Raw genomic sequence first — 25,978 nt, 5'->3', positions numbered from 1 at the left:
GTAGCTAATGCTTTATGATTATTGATGAGTGCTATAACAGCCAAACAATCGTTTTAGGTAACATAAATACTGCAAAGATTAGAGTCCCACTAAAGCTACTCTGTGTAACTGTATTGTTTTGCTGCCTTACATTGTGCAGGATGCTTATGCCTACAAGCAGGTTGGGGTGCCTGATATCAGATTATTTACCGTCAACCCAAAAGGAGAGCTGATCCAGGAGACGTGTAAGCTCAACAAATCCTCGTAAGTGTGCAACACAACACAGATAAAAACACTCTTTCCATCCTTTTTCAGGCATTAATCATTCTAACAAAAATACATTTGTGTGTGTGTTTTGCAGGTACAGCCTCCTCAGTGAATTGGTGGAACATTCCTTCCCCAGGCTCTCTGTCGAGGGCAGCACAGCCTCTGCTTTGGACTGTTGGAAGGAACCTCTGTCAAAACTGGACCTGGATGCACTACTGTAGACACACACACACCGACATCTACCAAAACACCACACGCAAGTCTGATAGCAAGCACTTATACTCTCTTTGTTTACTCTTTTTTTTCTGAAAGGCATGAGACTTCCCAGAATGCAGGAATATTGCCTTTGATACTGTAGTGCCTGTTAACTGGACACTGAATAAACGGGAACAGAAAGAGGCGACTGTCCCATCTTATAAAGATAGAGCCAAAATTATGTCATAACATCTATGGGCTCAACATTTCAAACACAAGTGTAAAACCATTATGCACTACTTAATCTCAGTGCTCACAGACTGTGGCTGTTTATACAGTATTTAGCTATTTTCATATGTAAATCTTAGCATGAACATGATGCCTTTAGACTGTTTTTATTTTTTTGTTATTGTGTGTAGCATCCAGTATCATATACTACCAAATATGGTGTAATGTATTTAAATGCTTTGGATTATTTGAGCTATATTCTGTTTTTTTCAAGCACGAGTGTTTTTCTAATAACATTTGACTCACCTGGGTCCTAAGTAATTGGAGCTTTGAATGAGAAGCTAGATGTAAGGTGTGGTAACTGCTAAATCAAAGCCTACACATGAGTATGGAGTATGAGTTGGTTGTAAGGAACAACAGCATTATTTTTTCTTAATAACTGAGGATTCCAATACACAATCTGAGCAGATGATCACTGTAAAACTACAACATGCCTTCCTTTCAGGTACACTAATTCCAATTGTAGAAATGTTTGTACACTACAGATATGCGGAGGTGTGCCGGGCAAACATGACTTTTTTTAATTTTTTATTATTTAGTGTAAACGGACCTTGGAGGGGAACAGTAGTGGTTTTACCTGGCACCTTTATACTATAATAACTGTTATATGTATTATTTGTTGCACATCTTATCATCCAACTGAGTGGTAATCCATTGGAGCTGAGGAATTTGCTTTTACATTTTTAAGCAATTTTACAGAAATATATGGATTTTAAAATAAAGCACCACCTGTATTGGAGCCACTTCAATGGTGACCAGCGTGTTACGCTGGGGGGGGGGAACGTTTATTTAAATGTGGCCCAATTGGTTCAGCTGTGCTGAGCACAGCAAGGTCACTTTTTTTTATGGGGGATAACGTGGGAAGATTAAAAGAAGAGCGGTTATGTAGTTTAGTTTATTTAAAATAAAAGGATTGTCATATTGAACTTTAAGTTTGAACTCTTGGACAAAAAGTTATTCATTGGCAATTGTTAGTATGTTGTTAATTACCAACCAAACAAACAAACAAATGTGCGCCAGCAACCTCTTTTCAGTGTAAAATGATTGATATCTACATTCAATGTACTTTTTTCTTTTGTACTTAATTAATTGCTATCACTGCATATTTTTTTGCATTCTTTCTATATTCTGTATATTTTTGCAATACATTAAAAAAACTAGGCAAGTGGTACTTAAAGAGGAACTACGCCCATTTTATACATACATGTTATTCCTAAAAAGGCTGTCAACACCAAGAATGATAATCTATAATGATTACTTTAAAAATCATTCTAACTCTAGTGGATGCCGGAGTACACACCACACTAGAACAACAGTGGCAAACATTATCGTTGGGATCACTTTCTGAGCGATTTGATGAACAATAGAAACACTGACTGATACTCAAAATGCATCTGAATTTACGTGTAAACATGAACAACTCCAGAATTTCAGAAACTCAGATTTGTGACGCCATCAAGCATAAAATCTGCAACTGCTCCGATATCGATAGTCAATGATTGGGGGAAAAAAATGATATATGACACAGAGCGCCCAGGGAAACGTTCTGAGTATTTGAACATTTTCTGTTTAAAAAAAGAGAGCAATACAATAGAATAAAGCTCAGTTGGATATAAAAAAAATAAAGAAAACAAAAACCAGTCTTCTTTTCATTGTCTATAGAGCAGCTCCAGACTTCAGACTTAATGACATCACAGGATTGAGACTTCTCTGGTTTCTGCTTTAGAGAGAGAATAGCTCATGTTCACTGATTGGACTTCCATAGACCATGGAAAAAAAACATTTGGAATTCTTCATTTAGATGGTGTTCCCCTTTAAAATGCTGATGTACCGATTCTTAGGGCATGGCATTGACTAGGGTAAACCATATTTTGATTTCCAAAAAAGAGGAAACTCGGCCGGCCTCGAAACACCATAAATTCAGACAGGCTTCTCAGAGGTTAATAAACATGCTTGAGTATGCCTCAATGGTACAAAAGTAACTAATGTAACAAAATAAAATATGTAACAACCTGTAACAAAATAGCTCTTTTCAAATAAATAAATATGAAATAATATTCTAAGTATGACCTATTCTGTGTCAGCTTCAACTAAATATCTTTTAAAACCTTTTCAATATAATAAGATAAGGTTTGTCGGTGTCCATGTGAGACCATCTTTGAGACCCCCAGCACCTTCATTAGACACTAAAACAAATGTGCTAGCTTTGCACACGGTGCCCTCCGCGTCCCACTTGTCCCGACCGAGAGGCTACGTGGGACGTTGTTTTTTTTGCAGTTCAACTGTGAAGCTGCACTTACACTTACACTTCGGCATTTATTGTTCATTGCGCTGGATGAGCTCCGCTGTCTGATCTGCAAGGCAAGGCGGGGCAGCCTCTCGCGGATTACGTCATGCAACAACGTACCGTAGTATTGCGTGCAAAGCGCCAGTCAATTTAAATACAATGGTTCCATGAAAAACAGTGAAAACCGGACATTATCATGAATTAGTAACTCCCGCCCTGGACAGTACGTAAAAACTGGACATGTCCGGGCAAAAGAGGACGTTTGGTCACCCTAGCACTGACCATATTAGATTGTGGGGCAGAGTGGACAAAGGTTTGGCAAATGTATGAAGTCAGGCAGAAACGTGCTGCTCAAGATGGATTAGGGTTCCATTCCATCCAGTGGGAAAAATGAAGGCGTCAGTGTTTCTGAAAGGCGGACTGCTGATCTCTGCGTCACTGCGTTATATTGACTGTATATATATGACTGGGAGTTACCTGAAGACTCGAACGCGAGACAGACCTGTTGTAGACTAATAGGTAGGCCTACGTTTTTTTATTATTATTTTTTTGTCTTTTACTTAATTCAGATTTTTTAGTAATGACGGATAATCAGTAGGCCTATTTAGTTGAATACAGTTTGCCTGCTAGTAATGCGCATTAAGTGACGCTTATGGAAACTAAGTCAAATTAAATATAAATCAAAGCTATACCCTGCAGCATAATTACTGCACCATTGTACAGTTAGAGTAATTAATACAACTGAAACTTGTGATTCGGCCGCGTGGAGATCCTGCTCGCTTGAAATCGAAACTTAACCGAGTAAACAGACGACGCAGAAACATTTGACCTATTTCTATACCTCGCTCCTGACAGAACATCTTCCTGCGACTAAAATGCCACATTAACCATAGACAACATTTACTATTACCTTGGTCTAGCTTGTGCGGAGTTAGCTGTGATTCTTTCTTTTCTGTTCTTTTTTACATAACTTTTTATTGCATGCGTTGACTTTATGGTGGCCTTGGGCTACGCTAGTTACGCATGGCCATTGGTAACTTCCTCGATAGGCCTTTTCCCTGTACACCTGCAGCAAGAAAGGTTACGTATATTATTCAGGGCACATCCGTCATTGATGACACGGTGACTATTTTTTATACACTGACTCCTATATGTTTTGGGACTGGAATAGCCTATAATTAAGGTTAAATATTTTTAGAAATTTAAAAATGATTCAGTAGGTATCTTAAGATATTCATGTTGGGAAATAAAATTCCCAGTTGGCACAATACATATAAAATCGACTATATTTGGTGTTTGGTCATTATTTCCTTATAAATTGCAAAGGGAATTTATAAATAGAGTCCTGTTTTTTTTTATACTTTATTGTTTTTACTTTATTCCCTTATGCCATTTACACATTTATTAACTCATTACATAGACGTTGTCAATCTTAACAGAGTCAAATAAATCATCCAAGTGTCTATAATAAGCTGTGCATGTTTCTGAAGTCTTACCCTGAGTTGTCTGTTTTCTCTAGGGCTTGCCAACATGTCTGTGAGTGAGACTGAAGCAACGTTTTCTAAAACGGACGATCGAGAAGCGTTAGCTTTGGAGCTTAAATGCCCTATTTGCTTGCAGTTCTTCTCTGAGCCAGTTTCTCTTCCCTGTAGTCACATCTACTGCTTTGCCTGCCTTCAGACAATGGGAGAAGGCCTTGACCAACACAGCTGCCCTGAGTGCCAGGCAGAGTACCAGGGAACCAAAGCCCTTGTGAAAAACTTCAAAATGTGCAGCATCATAGAGACTTACAAAGCTACCGCTGGGAAAGTCAACTCCACTGCAAACTCTTCTGATGTCAGCCATGTAACAATCAAAAGTGATCGTAGCTCTGTTACAGAAGAATCAAACACAAAGCACCACCAGGACACAGCAAAAGCTGGGGAGAGCCGGGAGGAAAGCTCAGGGTGTAAGGGAATGAATGGCAGTGGCAAAGGCAAGAGGGAAATGGATGAACCTAAATTCAGAATGGCATCTCAAGTCACTGAGTTGAACCTCAAGTTGGAGATGGCAGAGAGTGTGCTGAGGAAGGAGAAGGAATGTGAGTTAGAGCTGACCACTGCTAATGGTCAGCTGAGAGAGAAAGCATGCGTACTTTTAGGGCAGATAAAAGATTTGGCACAAAGCTACAGCACGCGGGTGATGCAGCTGATTGAAGAAGAGGTAGGTCCAGGTGAAGCCAGTGTAGGCAGACGAGTCTGCCAAGCTTCCGAGCTGACAAAGCAGCTGAGACAAGCTGTGCTCCGAGCGGAGTCCCTTCTGACTGAAGATGATAAGACTGCATTTAGTGATGAGCTAGAGACTCTACAACCACATATTCTGGAGTTGATGGCTAAGCCTTTGGGAGAAGAGGACGACTGTGTTGAATCAAAAGTCAACTCTGCGCGAGCCTGTCCCAAGCTGGAAGACATGAACGCTGAGTTGAGGGAACGATTTGGAGAGATTCAGCGCTTCCTTCGAAACACCCTTAATCCTTCAGAGGTGACCTTTGATCCAGAAACAGCCCACCCAAACCTTGTCCTCTCAGAGGACTTGAAGACGGTGACTTTCAGCGCTGCTAAACAGCCTTACCCATCCTCTCCTCAAAGGTTCACCAACTTCTTCCAGGTCCTCAGCACCCAGAGCTTCTCTGAAGGTGAACATAGCTGGGAGGTGGATCTCGAAGGTTCTCCGTGGATCATCGGTGTGTGCTACAGTGGGAAGCTAGCACGTAGTGGGTTGCCCTCGGCTCTGGAAAGCAGCCGGAGCTCCTGGTGTCTGATGTGGTTCAACAACCTGCTGACAGCCTTTGAGCAGGGTCACGATGTGCCGCTGAAGAGGACCACAGTCTCACACAGGCTAGAGATCAGACTGAGTTTCAAGACCCACAGGCTGAGCTTCTACAACATCAGCCCCATCAGCGGGAAGACTCATGTGTACACTTTTAAGGCTAACCTGACTGAACCAGTGCACCTGGCCTACAGGATGATGTCAGGGCACCCCAAAGGCCGTGCCACTATTTATTCATAATCCTAAGTATATTTCTATCAACTATATATTCTTTCCAAATGTGCTGCATAGTAGAAAGAGCAAAGTAATAACATTTCTTCATTTGTACGATTTAAAGAATTTCAAGTCTTAATTGTGTCTTGGGAGAAGACACTCTGATATCTTTATTTCTCAGGCAACTTGTTCCAAAGAGTTCAGGAACTCAGATGGCCCTTCCTGATCATCCATAGGCTACTCGCCTACTTTTGTCTAGCACTTTGGATGCTCGTTATGATATCATATGACTGTTTCATGAATGTGGCTGAATTACTCATTGCAGTGTGCCTAAAACATAGTGCTTAAAATGTTTTAAAATAATTTGATAAATTACATTGTTTTGTAATTATTGTTCTTTTTGCTTTAGGATAATGCACAGTTTAAAGATATAAACAATGTAAAGGGCATAAACATTTAAAAAAATATATTGTTTTATGTTTTTTATTTTCATTTAATAAACAAAACTTCTTACACAAAAGGCCTTCTTCACAGCAGGCATTTAGACTTCGGTCTTAGGAGGAAAAGCACTGGTGTTAGTAACATTGACAGTGGCTCCGTTATGTGATCCAGCATAAACAATAATGGTTTCTAGTTTCCCAACCCATACAATATATCCATAACATTCACATTATTACATCTTTCGGAGATGCCACTCTCCTGTACTTTGCATTTTATTTAATTTAAGGAGAGACATTACAGGCAAAAACATTGTTTTTTTCATTTACTGGTCAATTTTTCGATTTGGGGTTATTTTGAAAACATGGTAAACATTTGGCTATTGAGTGTTGACAGTATATTCTGATATATGGGGTGATTAAATAGATATCCAAAATGCCCTCTGTAAAAACATTCAAATCTAATATGTCAACCAAATGAAGAAATCATTTTTAATCTGGCTTTATTCAATCTTCACATTTCTGTTCTGGAAATGTATGCACATTATATTTAAAAGGATCATTTGTCATTTGCATGCATTCTCACATACAATTTCAGAATACTTGAAAAAAAAGATGATGGTCTGTAATCAACTATAGGGACGTTTCATGATGATATCTATAAGTAAAAACGTTGACCCTATTTACCTGTAGTAGTGTCTCCTCTTAATTTAAACAAATCTAAAGAACTGAAAAAACAAAGCCTGTCTCTTGGGGGGAAAAAACCAAATGCAACGATTTCATCTCGCGAGATTTACCCTGCTTGTTTGGTGAGTGTCAGCTGACCTCACTGGGAAAATTTGTTAACGAAACCGTACGAAACTATCCACAGTCATGTCCCGTATCGGCGATCAGTTTATCGATCGATAACAGCGTGTATGACAGCGAGTAAAGCATGTGCTGAAGATACATTCTTTGTCAAATACTTTACATCAGTTGTACCCTTATATCGGAGTCTACTGAGTCGGTAAGATGTTTATTATTTTTGAACAGTTGAAGCTCACGTTACGTTGGGTCAGCGTCATTGCACTTGCACTAACGTTTACACGTTTGTTTTGATGCTAACTTGAGCCAGTCTAGAAATCTATATTCACCAGTTAGAATAGTCGTCATTCTTGTATTTGCCTCTCACGGAAGCTTGGAGAATATAATTGTAATTTACAAGCAGGCCATCCTTCAACCGCTGTTGGCACCTTGAGTCGCAGTTCTAGCTAGCTAGCTAGCTAATGTCTGAAATCCCCTGACGCTGAGCGAAAGTATTAATGATAAATCAGATGAAGGAATCGTACTATAGGCTAATTACGTTATGATTAACTAGCTGCCCTTTCTCACCTTTAACCAATTAGCTAGCTAACTAGCTAGCTACAGCAAGAGCGGCCTTGATTAACGACCTCTTGTCATTTTAAGTTTAAACGTTACCCTAGCCAAGTTTTGTAACGATATTTACTGTAACATGTCAATTATCGCAGTGTTATATAGGCTACTTTAATGTTAACAGAGCTAACTAGATTAGTTTTATGTATCGTTTGAAACTTTAAATTTATGTCACCACACATGACTGATATAGAAACAAAAACATAGTATAAAGTGGCGAAAGCTGTGACGTGTACTTACCTGGTAGCTAGCTACAACAATCCAACATATGAATATAGTGAATATAGTACACCAAGTCCTAAACCTCTGCAACGTTTGCTAGCTAAAGCAGCAAAAGTTAGATTTCTAAAAGTGTTTTGCTATGTTACATAGGCTACGAGTTGGGTCTAGCGTACATTTACTTATTTAATACCCTAAAAAGGACGCAGCACCCTTGTACTAAACCAAAGGACATTCTAGGGCTGTACATTATGTCGATATTAAGGTGATATCAAATAATGAGACTAGATTTTGTCTTAGATGTTGGATATTGTAATGCCATGATATGAAATAAGTGGTGTCTTTTACTGGTTTTAAAGGCTGTTTTACAGGAAAGTGATGTACTTTTCTGAACTTACCAGAGTGTTTTAGCTGTTTTATTATTTGCCTTTACCCATATAGTCATTATGTCTACATTACAGATTTATCTAAAGGACTGTAATTGTGAAGATATTTTTGTTAAAGCACCAATTGTCAACCCTAGAATATCGCATCAATACTATTGTGCAGTGTTTGGTAAAGAATATTGTGATATCTGATTTTTCTCCCTATCGCCCAGCCCTAGGACCTTATTACTCATTACAAAGGCCACTTCACAACCTGAACTACATCCAAAAAGAGGAAAGTCTTAGAAATTGAATGACAAGTAAAAGGTCTGCCTCAGCTGATGTGAGCTTTTTTCCCCGCAGCGTCCGACACCATGCTAGCCACAGTGACTGCTGTGGTTAGGTTTGCTCAATACAATGGCAGTATTTCCCCTACACCATTGGAGAACACATCGACATTCCCAACTTGGCAATCTGATACTGAAGCCAACATCACCAAGCCTCACAAATGTTTGCAAGTTCTGTACGAGGACATTGGAGACTCCAGGTATTCAGTAGCGTGCTGTAGAATAAGAAGTTGAAAACTATGAAAAGACAAAGTAAAGCATACATTGCTTTTGAATATATGTGATGTACATGACATTCTGACATACCACACAAAAAATCTACAGCAGATGAAAGAACTTTCCAGAAAATTCTGTATTATCCCACTCACAATCATCTCCCTGTCTTAGGGTACGGTTCTGGGACATTTTACTGCTCGTGCCTAATGTGGCCTTCTTTGTATTCCTGATGTGGAAGCTGCCCTCGGCCAGGGCAAAGATTCGACTCGCCTCCAGCCCCATCTTCGTCACCTTTTACTTGCTGGTAAGACACAGACAACAGATACACCAATAGAAAGTATTCAAAGTATTTATCTTGAGCTTGGCATCATGCATAACCGTGAATTCTATTAATAAAGGTATTTCAGTTCAGTTGATCCCCAAAAAAGTGGACAAAAAAAAGAGACAACCGTCAATACCTTTCACTTTTGTCTGACAACAAAGACAGACAACCTTGTGGAAAGACTTGCTGAGGGGCTTCTTTCTTGTTTACTGCTCTGCTTTGCAATCTGTTTCTTCTCTGTGGGAGGTTCTTACTCTTTGTTTCCAAAATGTACTGAGTCCCTCTATTTAGATTACCATTCCAGTGATGGTAAAATAACAACAGAGACTTGTAGAGAAGAGGATATCTCCATTCCGCATTGCCTGACAGGGCTGCAGAGGAACTTTGCATGTTGTTTGTCACACGTGTTAACCCGTGCAGTGTTGCTATCAGCTATACTTTTCCTCCACGACATGTTTTAATTGGGTTGAAAAGACCGATCAATAAATATTGTCTAACAATTCTTTTTTTTTTTTTTTACTGTATTTCTTAGGTGTTTGTTGTAGCGGCGGTTGGAATCACCCGGGCTGTAGTGTCTATGACTGTCAGTGCGTCCAGTGCTGCCACCATCATTGACAAAGTAAGGAAGCACATTAAAACATAAATAGTGTTTTTTGAACACAAATGTTTTAGATCATGAAAATAATAGGCTCATGCAAAATCCAAAGAACCAGAAACATTTTATGTAATGTTTTAAGCAATTCATTTGTGAAAGATAGTTTTCCAATGGACATTTACATGATCAAAACAGTAATTGATTTGGACCTTCAGCAAAGCCCCACAGCAGAACTGTAATCGGGGCTTAAAAGTGAGGCCCGACGACAAGGCCCGAGCCCGACAGATTTCGGCCCGTGCCCAAAAGGTTCATTTTCATTGACAGCTTTTTAAAGGCCTGAACCTTGGAATTTACATCCCAACATTATTCAAATGTGCGCACGCACACAGCTCTTTTGCCAAGAATGAGTCATTTATACATTTTTTAACATAATTTATTTGTCGAACATACAGCCTGTTGAAAATTGGTAAATTGATGTACTCCCTTGTAAATGTTCCAGATTATTTTTCACCCATACTGTAGTAGCAGTCGTCCTATCGCCTGTAACTGAATGGCTAGAGGGGCTGATATGCATGACTTTGTTTGGCTGTCATATCCAAAGGGAAAGGCATAGCTGACATTTCTCACAAGCCAGACAGATTCCTTTGGAGCTCAGGGTGATGAATCTACTGTTTACGTAGCACAATGTCATGGCGGCACTGTTGAAGGAAAAAAAAAACATGACTATATAATGCTTTGTATTGTGACCTAACCTGTAAGGTTTTGCAAATGTTCCACGTCAACATGTGTTAACATGTAGCCAATATACTGTAGTCGCAGTGCGTATTCATGATGTTTGTTGTCTCTTCAGGTGCTGTGGGAAATCACCCGCTTCTTCTTGCTGGCTATTGAGCTCAGTGTTGTTATCTTGGGACTGGCTTTTGGTTAGTGTGCTCTACTGGTTTCAGTTCTTATTTACTGTGTATATAAACCAGTTTGACGTGTCTTTTTTTCACGTGACACTTTTTGTTTCAATTTATAACCATCCTTTTCAACCCTGATTCTAATTATGATTGTTACTGAATGTCTGTACATTGTTGGTTCCTGTTAAGCCTCTGTCTTTTATTCATTTATCAGGTCACCTGGAGAGCAAGTCCAGTATAAAGCGAGTGCTGGCTATCACTGCAGTGCTGGCTCTGGGCTACTCTATCACACAGGTAATGATGCATGATAAGAGATGATAAAAAAACAAAAAAACAACACTTGGTCAAAAGCTTTACTGAATATTTGACAGCAGGACATTTTGGAGAGTTTTCTTTCTGAATTCCGTTTAAATAAAGAAGATATTGTTCTAGGGTACACTGGAGATCCTGTATCCAGACAGTCACCTGTCCGCTGAGGACTTTAACATCTATGGTCACGGAGGACGGCACTTCTGGTTGGCCAGCTCCTGCTTCTTCTTTCTGGTCTGTAACCTGTCACTATGCTGCAGAGTCAGCATGATAGATACCTGAAAACTGACATTGATTGTGATGGTGTAACACTATTTTTTTATAGGTGTACTCTTTGATTGTGATCTTGCCCAAAACTCCAGTGAGGGAAAGAATTTCTCTTCCATGTAAGTTACGGATTTCATTTCAGCAGAGATCATAAATTTGGTTTAAAGAGGTTAAAAGATTAGCGTTACATATCATGTTTTCCATGTTAATCCACGAGGATGTGCTGCGCTCTTAGAAATGGGCTTTTTACCACTGCATGATGCCATATAATCAAAAGCATTCCATTCTTCGTTTTTCTTCTTTTGTCCAGCTAAGAGGAGTTTCTATGTCTATGCTGCTATCCTGTCTTTACTGAACCTCGTCCAGGGCCTGGGCAGTGCTCTACTATGTGCTGGAATCATTGAGGGACTCTGGTCAGTATTCTCCTTTTGAATAGTTTACTTAATAAATGGACCTCTGTCTGTATTTTAGGGAGGAAATAAAAAGTTGAATAGATGTTTTTTTTTTGCTTCAGAGCAACTGACTATAACTATGACTGGGTTTTAAGCAGCACGCCCTTTTTAGAAAAATGTCTTGAATATGGTCTTAGGTCTTAGACAGTCATTCAACTGCACATTCACATATACACAGCGAGATTTTGTTGCAAGGCTCTGAAAAAGGAAAAGAAAAGGAAGACGAGTAAACAGAGAAACATTATAAATATAAGTGTGCAATATAAAAATTAAAAGTGTTTTATTATAAGACTATTACCTGTTCAAATATCAGTATGTATTGCAGTGAAATGAATAATATAAATTTAAAGTTAGATTAGTGCAAATAGGGTTCACAGTGTCCATGTAAAGTGACTAGTGTATGTGTGGGAGGGGGGATTATAGGGAGTTCAGCAGTCTTATGACTTGGGGAACGAAGCGGTTGTGGAACCTGGTTGTTCTGCATTTGAAGCTGCTGAACTTCTTGCCAGAGCGCAGCAGGGAAAATAGTCCATGGTTGGGCTGGGGGGGGGGTCCTTAGTGATTTACTGAATCCTGGTCAGGCAGCGTCTGCGAGCAGTGTCGTGGATAGAAAAAAGTGCTGTCCCGATGATTTTCTCTGCTGTCCTCGCCACTCTTTCTACACGTTTCCAGTCTGAGGCGGTTCAGGCCCCTGACCAGACAGAGATGCAGCTGGTCAGTGTGCTCTCCATTGTCCCTCTGTAGAAAGTGGTGAGGATGGGAGGGGCATGGTTTGCTTTTCTCATCCGAAGCAGAAAGTGCGGACGCTGCTGTGCTCTCTTCACCAGAGCAGAGGTGTGGAGGGACCAGGTTAAGCTGTATGTGATCTGCACCCCCAGGAATTTGATGCTGCTGACCTGCTCCACTGCGGCGTTGTTGATGAGGAGGGGGGTGTGACTTGGCTGATTTTTCCTGAAGTCAACGACAATCTCTCTTGTTTTGTTGACATTCGGGATTAGATTGTTTGTGTCACACCAGTCCACCAGGTGTTTCATCTCCTCTTTGTAGGCCAGTTCGTTATTGTCCCCGATGAGACCCCCCACTGTTGTGTCATCTCCATACTTAATGATGTGGTTTGTACTGTACCTGGCAGGGCAGTCATGGGTCATCATGGAGCTGGGTGGCTGTTTTGATTTGGCTGAGTTGCAACTAGGCGATGACTCACTGATTTGGTGGGTCCAATGACGTTCAGTGGAGTTTAGGCAGTTTGCATGAGGACATAAGAGGTTTTCTTTTGGCAGAAGCCTTGGTTGTGCTTGCTGTATCTGAAGCTGATAACTAACTTTTTTATGGGATTGTTTACACAGTGTGAAACCTGCCTTTCTTTTGTCTTTTCTGAAACAGCTGTGTGGATGTCACCACCTTCTTGTACTTCTCCGCCTTTGCGCCACTCATTTATGTCACGTTCCTCAAGGGCTTCTTTGGGTTCGTACCAAGAATCATACGCAAAAAATACAGAATACTTTATAGTTGCACTTAAGAAAGTTGACCAAGTGTCTTCCTTTATTTCCCTTCTTCCTTTGTTTCCACAGTTCAGAGCCCAAGATTCTGTTCTCCTACAAGTCACAGGTGGATGAGCAGGATGAAAGTGACGTCCACCTTCCCCCCACCATCGCTACCACCCTTGGCCGTAAGGAGCTGACTGACCAAGGCCTGTTTTACTCCTCCACCCAGATCGATGGCTCTGGTCCCGGCAGCTCTCGTATGGTTGGAGCATACCTGGATGATGTTGCCTCCGGACCCTATGGGTCCAGCAGCATTAACAGCGTTGAAGCTGACCGCTGGAGACCCCTCAATGTGTGAATGAATGAAGAAGAGAGGTGGTTATACAGCTGGACTTAAATGTTGTGCGTGTATAGTGTGCAATGCAGGCTGGCGATCAGAAGAGTTGGCCGAAAGCAAAATGCAGAACAAAGTAGTTGGACACCATAAACGGGTAATCTTGGTCGTGCTTTGACGCCAGGATAAGTTAACAAGTGGACGCTCAAGGTGAAACCTTTGCTAGCCAATTATCTGGAGGACTGTGAATTTAGCAACTGCTTTTGTAACACTGTTGCCATAGTGCACTGCTGCTGTAGCTCCACACTAGGAGTACTGTCTGTGATTGTGGCCTCAACAGACTCTTTACTATTGATTCTGATCAACAGGCTAATTTTCTGTAATTCCAGCATCATGCATCAACTGCTCTATCCTCAAAAATGAAGTTTTAACCCCATTTTAACTAATGTGGTCTTAAAAGATCTAACATTCTTTTGATGGCAACTCAGCATTTGTACATTCCAACTAAAAGCTTTGATTGACAGCCTCTAAACTGACTTGGATTAGATTCCCAACCCAACTGGCTAATCGTTTTTTTCATCATGCCTCTAGGTTCAAGGACCAGTACTTGTAAACAAGTGAAACGTGTTGGCGTGATGTGTGTCACTGGAATATGATAAGGAAATCAGTAACTCCTAAATAAAGGCATTGCAGTTGCGCTAAATATCTCAAACCATATGCACTGCTCTCTGCCAGTAAGCTGAGACACAAGCTATTAGCTCGCTCTCTTTTGTTAATTTGTGGCTTTTGCTTAAATTTCTTATACCAGATTAATCATTCCTGCTACTGAAAGCACTTGTCACATTGTTAGCTTCATAGTCATTAAGAATGTGTTATTTTGTGTGGAAACAAACGTGCAGAAACATTTTTTTGATGAGTCCAAATAAACATGCCTCATTCCATATCAGCATATCTAGTTCAGTTCTGCGCGGAGCGAAAGGTTTTCTGTTGCAGAAAGTTTTTATTCCTCTCCCTATCTTTTTTTTTCCCATGTTCATATTTTCCACAAATGTTAGTGTGTGTGCTCAAAATAGACCATAAACAATATTGCTGAGGTTTATGGTATCAAATTATTGCGTTGATATAGTTTAATTCTAAAGCACTGGCAGTCGGCATGTCGAAGATGGGTGCTCTTAAGAGAGTGTCAAGGAGAAAACAACTGGACTGTTGCAGAGCAAATTCTCCAATCTGATCTATTTTAGGCTTGAGTTGTCCTTTGTTCAGATCATGAAATCAGTTCTTGTCATACCACTTAGTATTATTAAAATATCATACTTTATTGTTATTAAACCACCACACATCACATTTACTTATTCCTAAAAGGAAATGTGATGCATGTGAGTTTTCCCATGAAAATACTTTGTTTGCTATGAATGGATTACAGTACTTAAGCTAGCAGTAATCATAGATAGAGGTGAACTCAATGCAGGAAAGGCACACATTTACTTTTTCATCATTGAAAGCAACAACGCAATAAGGAGGTTGTGAATTTCCAAGAAATTACAGTATTCTCCTGTAGACTAGTAATATATATTTAAACTTGATTGCCACTGATAACTGCTGTGTAACTTGGTGAAGAATAGTGATTGGGAAATCAGTTTGCGGATTCATGAAAGTTGACAAGGTGCATCGTTATGGAAGTCCTCTCTCTTGATAGACAAGATTTTTGATGTTAATCATTTTGCAAATGATCTGTAAATTGCCTTTTTATTTAAGTGCATTGATTGTATAATATTCAGCCCATATTAATGCAATGTATTGAGCATTCCGTGACCTACAGAATAAACCCTGGACTTTCATTTGTTTGTTTTGGGGGTGGGACACGACAGCACACCCTGGCTGGTTTAGTTATGGCAGTACATTCAAATTCAGGATAGTACTCCACTCTGTGGTTACTTGTGGTAACTACACTCTTGGAAAGGACTTTCCCCATTTTATTTAGTTTCTCCTGTGATTACAACACAACTGTTTGTCCTTCATTCTGTTTCCTTATAGTTGTGTTTGTCTTTAAACACTTCACATTAGTCAGACCACTGTTTAACTACAATTCCCAACAGCCATTTCTTCAGATATGCAACCATATACTGTATATTTTAATACTAACAGTCTACATATGTACGCATCCAGTGTCCGTATTTTTCATCCAACCAATGAGCTCTGAGGATACTACAGCGCCAGTTTGACCTTTTAGTGGTGGAGACACCGGAGCGAACCACCGGTCGCTGTGGCAGCGACTCCGTCCGCTCTCATTTATGTCTCGGCACAGTTTTTATTGTTTTTTCTAATCAGGTGCCAACTGACAGCTGGTCAAAATGGGAGGTAATGGCAGCACGTCTAAGAACGTGTCATTCGGACTGGACGAGAACGAGAAGGTCACAGTTATTGAAGGAGTAAAGGTAGCTAGGACTAACTTTAAACCGTTCTACCATAATGTGTCCTTTTATTTTTTACAATTTAGAGCCTTAGTTTGACTTGTGTTATTATTAGGCATAACGACTAAAGCTAATAACGTTTAGCTAGTAGACAGTTAGCTAGGCTTTTTAAAGGTGTATTTAAAGTGCCATGTCCTCAAATGAACCCGGTCATTCCCTCTCTGTGCCGTTACTCGTTGTCTTAGGTTTGTAAGTTAACGTTACGTGATATATTCATTGTCTATGGAGATATTACGGCGACGTTTGCTACCCGTAAAATGTCATACTAGAGGACATTTACGCAGCCAAAACGCAGTGCGTTACAAGGTTAACTAGCTAACTTGATGGCAAAATGTCCACGTCGTCACGTAAATACTATCAGTTAACACTAGCGTTAGCTAGATTGTTGTCTATTGCTGACACTAACGATAGATTTGCTTTGTCATCACATTTATAGCCAGAAGTTAGCGTTGGCTGAATAAACAGTTACGTTACTGTACTTTTAACGTTACAAGTACAGATTTAGTAACTGCAAACGTTACAAAACTGACAAATTTCTGTGAACCAAATTTTAACGTTACAGTAGGATAATAAATTAATAAAATGTTCATGCCATGTTGCCTTAGGCAGATATAGCTCCTCTTTGTTTTACTATTCATTAGGGTGGGAGAGGTCAGGCACAGCTGTACAGAAGCACATCTGGAGCTGGCATAGCAAGTGATCATGTCAAGGGCATTTCAGCAGGCTGGGTCTGGGTCAAGATGGACTCTAACCTGTGAACCTTTAAACTGCTGCTTTCCAAGTCACACATCTGTCCTGTATGAGCAGTGTGGGTGTGTTTGTTTATGTGGACATTTGTTTTTTTATAAACTTCCTGTGCAGCTCTCAGAGGATGTGCTTCGGCGGATAAAGGAATCTCAGGGGTCTGACAGCACCAAGCCATCATCGTCTCCGCCTGATGGTCGCCAACCACCGACAAGTGAGTCCCAGTCAAAGACCTTTGCCTTCTTACGGTTCCCATTGGTACAGTGACCGATGAAATCATCATCAGGATAAAGGCTTATTTAGTGCAGTGTAACTTATTCAAATTTGTCATTATAGAAAGGACATAATATAGTAAACCTGAACTGTGTCAGTTATTCGCTCACATTTATTTGAGCTGAGCTGTCCCAATGTATTGTTAAAATAAATGTTTCTTTAAAAACTGCATTAGAGACTGGTTGAGGGGCTTAAACTGGTAATTTGTGTCTTTGTACAGTGGGGCTTGAAAGTTTGGGCACCCCAGGTAAAAATTTGTATTAGTGTGTATATGCCCAAAGGCATCAAATGACAGATTAGACATTTGTAGAATATGTCACAAAAAGTTAGATTTTATTTGCACCATTTACACTTTCAAAATAACAGAAAACAAAAAAATGGCGTCTGCAAAAGTTTGGGCACCTTGCGAGTTAATACCTTGTACTGCCCCCTTTGGCATGTATCACAGCTTGTAAACGCTTCTTGCAGCCAGCCAAGAGTCTTTCAATTGTTGTTTGAGGTATCTTCGCCCATTTGTCCTTTCAAAAGTCTCACAGTTCTTTGAGATTTCTGGGCTGTCTTTCACGAACATAGCTTATAGAGATTTGTGCATATGGTTGTAAAACATGTTCTCAGGTTGAAAACAAGGGTTTGAAATGAAGCCTTACTTTTAAGGCAAAGTAGGCTATATAATAATACATTTTATTTATATTGTGCTTTACATGGTAGGCTACTCAAAAGACACTTTATGGTAAAACCTGCAAATTTATCACATAAAAACAGATACAGCAATAAAACCAGCACATGAAACTAGCATATTTAAAGCAACTAAAACACACTGTAGCCTACGACTTTGTAAACGTGTGTTGTGACTAGTAGGCTAAGTAGATATTTTTACATCCTTACACATTCAGTTGGTCCGCTATAGTCTGTGGGGCTTTTCTCCTGTGTTGATAACAGCCATATTTCCCTTTCTGCATATTATATGCTTCACCTCCTTGTTACTTTCCATTAGAAGCTGCTGCTCATTTGGTGAAACATATGCCGCATGCGTCTTCTCCATCTCTGCATCAGTAAATCTGTGATCGATACCGTGGTCTGTTTAAGAAAGCCGTGAACGTGCACTTATCCCAGCTGTCTACACCTTGCTTGACATAACTTCACCCGTGCATCCAGCCTCGGCAAACATGCAACCGATTAAACCGTGAAGATCGGATCAGACTAAGTCAAGCTGCGCTTTTCCACTTATCCTGGATATCTTTATTCTACTTTCGTGCAACAGGCCCCAGGTCTTTCCAGAAAATGTTAGAGAACATCCATGACACTGTCGGGTCTCATCTTTCCAAAGGGGGCGGTGCATGCTATAAACTCTGCAGGGTGCCCAAACTTTTGCAAACGCCATTTTTTTTGTTTCCTATTATTTTGAAAGTGTAAATGAAAATAATAAAATCTAACTTTTTGTGACATTTTTTGCAAATGTCAAATCTGTTGTTTGATGCCTTTTGGAAAATTTTCCATCTTTTCTTGGCTTCTTTATGCACATTAATACAAATCTTTACTTGGGGTGCCCAAATATTTGAACCCCACTTTATCTGTTCTGCCAACTGATCCATTTAGTAGTTGTTTTAGATTTTTATTTAATTTGATTTTCAGCTCCAAAACCCACTGGACCCACGACTACAGAAATACAGGATGAAATCCGTAAAAAGTATGTGCAAATCTTAATGTCATTGTCTCTTTTTATTGTTATCCAGCCATATTTGGTGAATGACCTCTTATAACTCTGTTAGTAGCTTATTATGATGCATTATTATTGGCTAACTTAGAATTTGATGCCTTCCTGAGATGTCAATTGATTGTTCCAACTGTTGCAGAATACTTGATCCTAACATATACTCTCATATATTTAAGAGCCCTCTGTGCTGACACCACACAGGCAGCTAATGGCCAGTGGAGGTGACAGATGTTTAAAGTAGCAGACACTTGATGCTAATGTGCAGTGTATGGAGAACATACACATGCCAAGTGACCTGTCAACTCTGCTCATGCTGATTTACTCTCACTGTATAGCAGGCATGTTGCTATGTTCCTGGAATTCTTATATGCTAGCCTCTGTATATTTACATGTTAGCAAGTCCAACAATTCTTACCCACTGTAATGCTGTGTCCTGGAAATGTGTTAGACATAATATACAGTATATATTCCACTCCACCTTCTTATTGATGGAGGTTCATGTAGTTAACAGAAAAGTGGGTATTTACCAAAAAAAGGCCCTTAGTATATTAGTTGTGTCAGAAGTATTTCAGGAAACCGAATAAAGTAGCCCTGCAACACATTTTAAAATAGATTTTTGAGACATGTTGTTAAGATTATGTGACAGTAAAGTCTACAGTGATTTCTAGACCATATTTCATGGTGTTGCTAGATTGGATTACATTATATGAGAGGTTGAAATAAGACTGCACGATCTGATAAAAATATGCGATAACGTTGTTGAAAATCGCGATAACGATATCACTTGCGATAAATGAAGAGATATTATAGTACACTTGCTTCCAACATTTTTGTCATCGAACAAATTGAGCATTAAAGTGAAAATAAAAGGCAGCACTAAAAACGTATTAACCGTTACATTTTAAGTGCAGTTTGTCTACTGATATTCTCTTTCAACTAACACAAACAACATCTGAGAGCCTTTCGCGATGTGCTTGATGCGCCTAAATAATTAAACAAAACTATGAAAAGCCTTTTTGGGTCGTCTTTCCATTTCCGTCGGTTTCCATTTTTCCAACCATCACAACTCTAGTTTTGCTTGAAGTAAACACAGTTTAGCATACATTCCCTGGATATATAAAGGCTACAACAGTTCATATCTTTGCCTACTCTAGCTTTGAGCATCAACAGGCCCTGGTGCAGGAGCAGTTGGCGAGATTGGCCCAGAAGGAGAGAGAGACAGGAGCAACCTTAGGCCTGGGTGAGCTGAACCCGGCCCTCCTCATCGAGAAAGGAAAGGCCCACGAGGAGCAACAAAAGGCCAAGATACTGGTGAGTAATGCCGTCTAGTTCAATACCAAGAAGAGTTAGAGCTGGGCTTTCTACTAGTGGGACTGATGAGTTTTACTTTATTGTACAGAATATCGCTCAAGACTATTGATACTTTTACACTTTGTATAAAACACCATTACCAAGAAGTTCCTTTCACATCTATTTATTTAAATGTATTAAAACAACTTTTGTCCTTTCCCTCGTTGTGTAAGCCTCAGGAGACAAAGGCACCCACCCCCTGCTCATTTGATACTTTTTCTAACAAAATTTGAACATTTAATCTACAACTTAATGTCCTACAAAATTCTGTATGCATTTGTTTTGACAGTAAAACTTTGCATACACAACATTTGTGTTATTTCACGCAGAGATATATTGAAAAAGGTTACTGTTTAAAAGTTTTAAAACAACTTGTCTGATCTATAATTTTCCCCACCTCCGTATCAAATTATGTCAGTGGTTTGTTAACTTGGGCAGGTTGAGTCCTTTACTCAAATTAACGGGGTGACATAGGCAAGCATTTTAATATTTTGAATAAAAACGCATACAGACACATATTTCAACCAATTTGTTTTAATTTTTAGATTTTCCATTATATATGTATAAAAATACTGAATTGTATCTGTTAAGTCCCAGAAGCAATTTTCTACAATCAAAATATGACTTAATTACACATTTTACCATGTACATTTTTGTATTATTTAGCAGTAGTAGTAGTTTTTCCTTCCTCCAGAAACTCTTTGTATAAGTCAACAGCACCCTCTATTGTTTAGACTTTGAATGGCACTTCTGCACTGAGGCACTGTTGAATTATATTATTAGGATGTACATCTACAACCTAGTTTCTATATTGCAGAAGCCAAACCAAACCCATTTTTGTAAAAACAGACAGCTCAAAAATGTTGGTGAAAGTGATTAGGATATATATGATTCTCCGCTCGCTGTTTACTTCTTAGTAACTCTAAAGTTGAGATGTCTCTTGTTCAGCGTCACATTGTTGCCTTCTTCAATAATTGTAGTAATTTAAAATAATAATAATAATTATTTTCTATCACAAATGTAGCATAGTGTTTCCTCAGTCTATTTTCTTTTGGTTCACACTCAGTTTGAAAAGACGGGTCAAATTGTCATTGTCTAAAGTAAAATTGAAAAAAATAAGCTATAATAATTTAGCATATTAAGATGCTGAGTTTTCACAGCTGTTACAGCACCTTTGGTTATGACTACCCTTAAATCTCTGCACTGAATACTTTATGTTTGAATGGTGTGGGAGAAACATGTGATGGCAGAGATGTACAGTATATGTACTTTATGAGAGCAGGGAAATCCCTGATGGTCCTTGCCGGTTGGGGTTCAAGTATGATCATCTATTTTACCGGTTAAATTAATAATGACAGCATTCAAAAGAAAGGAAACAAGAATATGAACAATGTTGTCATCTACAATGAATGTCAACACTTATTCCCATCACAGTCACAGGGTTCACATGCACTTCTTTTATCTGATAAACCCCTGCCTCCCAGCAGCAACCTGCTTTCTAAAACGTCATGTAAACAAGAATGTTGTCATGCGATTTGTGTATGCATTTAGATGAAGCGATTGCATTGGTTGTTGTTTGCATGTGCTTTCTGTGATAGCTCTGCTTTGTTACTGTTTAAAAAACATTGGCTCCCGTGGTTGATAATGACTCAGCCAACAAAAAGGTTATTGCTAATTATTGGTCTCAACTCAGTTTTTAATGCTACTGACATGTATATATTGATAAACAGTGATCTTTTGCCGATAATACATTTTTCTATTCCCTCCCTGTTAGTTTTTACTTGCTTTGCTAATATTAAACCCTGTGGATTTCCTACAGCCCAGTCTTTCCCTTTCCTCTCCAATTGATTTGTCCTGCAGTGTCTTTTTGGTGTGCCAGCCAGCTGTAATGAACACTGGATGAAGCCGCTGGCTTAGCTTACACTGATATGGGCTCCAAACATTTAATGATGTTGCATAGCAATGTGAAACTGAGCACTTACCTAACTTTTTCTGACTTGACAAATCAATACAGCCCATCAGTGTGTCTGTGAGCAGATGTTTGAGTGCACAGAAGTACACCTTAAAGGTTTTGGAAGGGTGTGTTCGACAGGTTTGAAGGCTTGGATCAAAGGCTTCTTATGATTGAAAGGATGCTTGTTTAGCTGGGTAGAATAGGTGCAAGTTTAGCTGGGTAGAATAGGTGCAAATGTAAATGTGCTGTATTTATATAGCGCTTTTCCAGTCTTAACGACTGCTCAAAGCGCTTTTACATCTACAGGAAACATTCACCATTCACACACATTCATACACTGTGGCCGGGGCTGCCGTACAAGGTGCCACCTGCTCATCAGATAAACATTCACACACATTCACACTCCGATGCGCAGCACCGGGGGCAACTCGGGGTTCAGTGTCTTGCCCAAGGACACTTCGACAATGACTGCAGGGGCGGGGATCGAACCACCAATCTTCCAATTGTCAGGCAACCGCTCTACCACTGAGACACAGCCGCCCCAAAGCAGAATTGTATCTGTATGTTTAAGTGAAAAGAAGGGGAGGTTTTTGCTGTTTTCAGGTGTTGATAGACAGCCTAGGCTGCGTGTAACTTAGAGTGTTTATGCGCCATCATCAGCTCACCCTTCCTACCTTTTCCTCTTTCTCACCTGTCTGGGTTCCGTCTCAGTTCTAACTCTCATTTCTTTTGGGTCAACTAACACATTCATTGTTCCCAGCTTGATTTTGCCTTTATCTAAAATATGACACATACTTAACAAACTCCCCACAAGCGCCGCAATCCAGCATAATTCATCCCCAAGATCAAAAAGAAAGCTGTACTATGTGTTTGTTGGATTGCTTCAGCTTTGAGCAGATTGAAAGTACCTGGGAATCTGAGAGATCTGTCGCTTTCAAATCTCTCTGCCTAGCAGGTGGACTTTCCTCTCCTCTTTGCATTTCCATCAACCTTGCATCCACCGGCTACAACACAGCTGGATGCCTTGAAGTAAAAGTCTGTCCACCCCTCTCTCTTTCTCCATTCCACAGTAAAACGCTCCACTTTGAGTAGTTTGGAGGCTGCCTTATTTCCCAGAGGAGATAGACACAGACACACACACACACACACACACACACACACACACACACACACACACACACATACATCCGGCTGTGATGCTATCACAAAACAGAAACACATATAGCGAGCACCCCCCTTACGTGTACTCCTGGCTCCCCACTAGGTGGGCTATGTGTTAGTTAGGGTTGGGGTGAGGAAGGGGTGAAGAAGGTGTGGAGGCAGCACCTGTCAGAGAGCTGAGCTGCTCCCACACTGCCTCAGGCTGCCTGTCACAAACACTCACATTAGCCATTTACTCCTGTCTCAGCGCGAACCGCCACCGCTGGGACTAGTTGTGTGTGTGTGTGTGTGTGTGTGTGTGTGTGTGTGTGTGTGTGTGTGTGTGTGTGTGTGTGTGTGTGTGTGTGTATATATATATTTATATATATATATATATATATATATATGTGTGTGTGACTGTGCTCCTGTGCATTAAACAGGCTCTGTGTTGATTTACATCAGATCCTTGTTTGTTTGAAGGGGATATCTGCTTGCAAGGTTTATCCACAGTTCCGTCAATATTATATATTCTTTTAGCATCTTGCATATTATATTTTTAAGCTTCTTTTATACTGTGGTATTTACATGTCTGTTTGGTACAACATTACTTTTCTAACTTTTGCAGCATCTGATAGTGTTAATTCCTTCTATGCCACGTTTTTCCATTAAGGTAGTATAACAGCCAGTATTGAGCCAGTAGCTCAATAAAGTCTACAACTGAGTGTCAATGTGTACCATTGCTCTTGTTGTTTGGAAAAGACTGATAGCAGTTAAAAGCTGCTTTTTTGATGTTTCACAAAGATTGGCCAAGTGTGGACTGATATTTCATTTGTTTGTGGAGAGCCTCTCAAACTCTTTTGTCTACATTCCTCTCAACCTTACCTGCCGCACTGTCTGTGTTCATTACTAAACCGCACCACTCACCTCTGCATTGACAGTGATGTTGATGGAGGAGCATGGTGGTCTCAGAAAGAACAGTGCCACTGAAATCAGGATCAAGTTCTGGCAAGGACTAAGTAAAGCTAATAGTTGCTGAATATCCCAACATCTATACACCTTTACTCCACAGTTATAGATCATTTTGAACAGCTGATATTAAACACACCAGGAAATGTGGCAATCTCTGTGATCCTCAACTCTTTATTTTCTGTACCTTGTTTTTTAATTTCCAATGTGCCAACTGCTACCTCAGCTTCACATTGTCTTTTTGCCGCAATGACATCCAGCTTTTTATCCCATGTACAAAAGTGCTGTTAAAAGAGTGTAAACAACCTGGCTTTTTAACCCGCCATCCCACGTTGTTCTGAGACTACATTTAGGCCTTAACACGTTACACCTTGAGTGATGACAAAGAACAGATGACAAGTTACACCTCGTCTGTTCACCTCTCCTTTCTTTCATTAGCACCTCCAGTTTGTTTTCTTCCCCCGACTATTCTCTTCCCCTCAGAGGTGTCATTCGTACTGCAAACTAAATGCTATTAGTATGCACAGGCATTCAGTGCCTAGCATCTCAGGCACATTCACACACACACACACACACACACAGATAATAACAAGCATATGCTTTAAGCTATTGGATTTCAGAAACTTCCTAGGTAGGTGAGAAGAATAGGCTTAGCTACCTGTTAGGGGGTTGCGGGGGAATGTTTATAACATGTCAGTTGATTTGCTTTCAGTCCTGTGTATTAAAAGCTATAGCTTATGTCTGCTGTCTTCAATGGAAAACCAGGGATGGAGAACATCGTTAGAGCGTAACATTTTAATTCTGACCAGTAGAAATGTGGAGAAATTTAAATGAAAAAACTAGACCGAACAAGAAAACATTTTAAGATTTTTAGAAAAAAGGTTGTTTTGCACTTTAGTTGATATGCATGCTTTAGTGTTCCATACATATTTGAATTATGAATATCTCTGAATCAGTTGAAGTCACCTTAATTCCCCCACCCCCATTCTATTCTACTCAATCTAGAAGTTTATTAAACCTCAAATTATTATCAGTGTAGAAAATAGGTTGGTCTTTATGCGTCACACTTGATTGGTCCTTGTTCTTCTTCTTCAGTTTATTTAAACCCAGGAGGGACATTTCCTTTACTCTCACAAACGTGTAATAAAAGTAACATATTTTTAAACAGTGGGTCGTCACTGCATTTTCACGCTGCCATATTTCCCACCTGATCAAAATTTCTCACAAGCAAATGGCTAAATCAGTTTAGCTAAGATTTGATTGCATGCAATTTTTGTTAAAAGAAATTTACATCCTCTATTAAATAATAATAAATTAAAGTAAATAATGATATCTCACTGTAAGAATTTAGTCTGTTACACAGTTTGAGCTAAAATGTGTGAAAAGATGTGATGTGCCCATTCGGTCACTCCTGATGTCCCTGTTCTCACACCTCCTCTTTCCTTTTAAAAACCTAGCCAGGTTGTTGTGTTGGCAGTTAAACAGCAAATGAGGTAGTTTTTTTCACATCATATATATTGGTAAATGTCAGGCTGTGCTTATATAGTAGGAATTTGTAGTAGTATGGTATCATTTCATTTGTTTTTATTTAATAATAATAATAATATATTTTATTTATAACGCACCTTTCATTCCAAGGAATCTCAAAGTGCTACACAGGAGAGTAA

At 39.6% G+C, this 25,978-nt stretch overlaps 4 protein-coding genes across 6 annotated transcripts in view; all 4 read left to right on the top strand.

Moving 5' to 3' along the window:
* LOC117943220 (phosphatidate phosphatase LPIN2-like) overlaps positions 1-814 on the top strand; it is a 27,620-nt gene extending 26,806 nt beyond the window's left edge. Inside the window, exon 20 of the mRNA XM_034869208.1 lies at positions 341-814. Within this exon, the coding sequence (XP_034725099.1) occupies positions 341-467 (127 nt within the window). The 3' untranslated portion in view covers positions 468-814. The remainder of the gene's footprint in view (positions 1-340) is intronic.
* Positions 815-3,278: 2,464 nt separating this feature from the next.
* Positions 3,279-6,504, top strand: trim107 (tripartite motif containing 107). The gene is made up of 2 exons (XM_034869221.1): positions 3,279-3,535; positions 4,536-6,504. The coding sequence occupies exon 2, from the start codon at positions 4,547-4,549 to the stop codon at positions 6,062-6,064; it is 1,518 nt and encodes a 505-aa protein (XP_034725112.1). The 5' UTR covers positions 3,279-3,535; positions 4,536-4,546; the 3' UTR covers positions 6,065-6,504.
* Positions 6,505-7,262: 758 nt separating this feature from the next.
* Positions 7,263-13,814, top strand: tpra1 (transmembrane protein, adipocyte asscociated 1). Its single transcript, XM_034869222.1, has 11 exons — positions 7,263-7,480; positions 8,835-9,018; positions 9,206-9,338; positions 9,889-9,975; positions 10,802-10,874; positions 11,068-11,147; positions 11,286-11,396; positions 11,488-11,548; positions 11,740-11,842; positions 13,265-13,345; positions 13,453-13,814. Exons 2-11 carry the CDS (start codon positions 8,846-8,848, stop codon positions 13,721-13,723), a joined length of 1,173 nt encoding a protein of 390 aa, XP_034725113.1. The 5' UTR covers positions 7,263-7,480; positions 8,835-8,845; the 3' UTR covers positions 13,724-13,814.
* Positions 13,815-15,862: 2,048 nt separating this feature from the next.
* LOC117943232 (MICOS complex subunit mic25a-like) overlaps positions 15,863-25,978 on the top strand; it is a 58,596-nt gene continuing 48,480 nt past the window's right edge. For all 3 annotated transcript variants that reach the window (XM_034869226.1, XM_034869224.1, XM_034869225.1), the window contains exons 1-4: positions 15,863-16,134; positions 17,032-17,128; positions 18,820-18,874; positions 20,056-20,212. In XM_034869226.1, coding sequence (XP_034725117.1) covers positions 16,051-16,134; positions 17,032-17,128; positions 18,820-18,874; positions 20,056-20,212 — 393 coding nt within the window. In that variant the 5' untranslated portion in view covers positions 15,863-16,050. The remainder of the gene's footprint in view (positions 16,135-17,031; positions 17,129-18,819; positions 18,875-20,055; positions 20,213-25,978) is intronic.

This window comes from Etheostoma cragini, chromosome 4 (genome assembly GCF_013103735.1).
Source record: "Etheostoma cragini isolate CJK2018 chromosome 4, CSU_Ecrag_1.0, whole genome shotgun sequence".
NCBI classification, from domain to species: domain Eukaryota; kingdom Metazoa; phylum Chordata; class Actinopteri; order Perciformes; family Percidae; genus Etheostoma; species Etheostoma cragini.
Note: the sequence above shows the minus strand (reverse complement) of the source record. Positions and strands in the feature narration are given on the sequence as shown.

What these genes read in the sequence shown, in the direction of transcription:
- tpra1 (XM_034869222.1), top strand. Translation starts at nt 8,846, where the DNA reads ATGCTAGCCACAGTGACTGCTGTGGTTAGGTTTGCTCAATACAATGGC. An exon ending in GCTCCTGCTTCTTCTTTCTG is followed by an intron (nt 11,397 to 11,487) that starts GTCTGTAACCTG and finishes ATTTTTTTATAG; the next exon opens with GTGTACTCTTTGATTGTGAT. An exon ending in GGAATCATTGAGGGACTCTG is followed by an intron (nt 11,843 to 13,264) that starts GTCAGTATTCTC and finishes TTTCTGAAACAG; the next exon opens with CTGTGTGGATGTCACCACCT.
- trim107 (XM_034869221.1), top strand. Translation starts at nt 4,547, where the DNA reads ATGTCTGTGAGTGAGACTGAAGCAACGTTTTCTAAAACGGACGATCGA.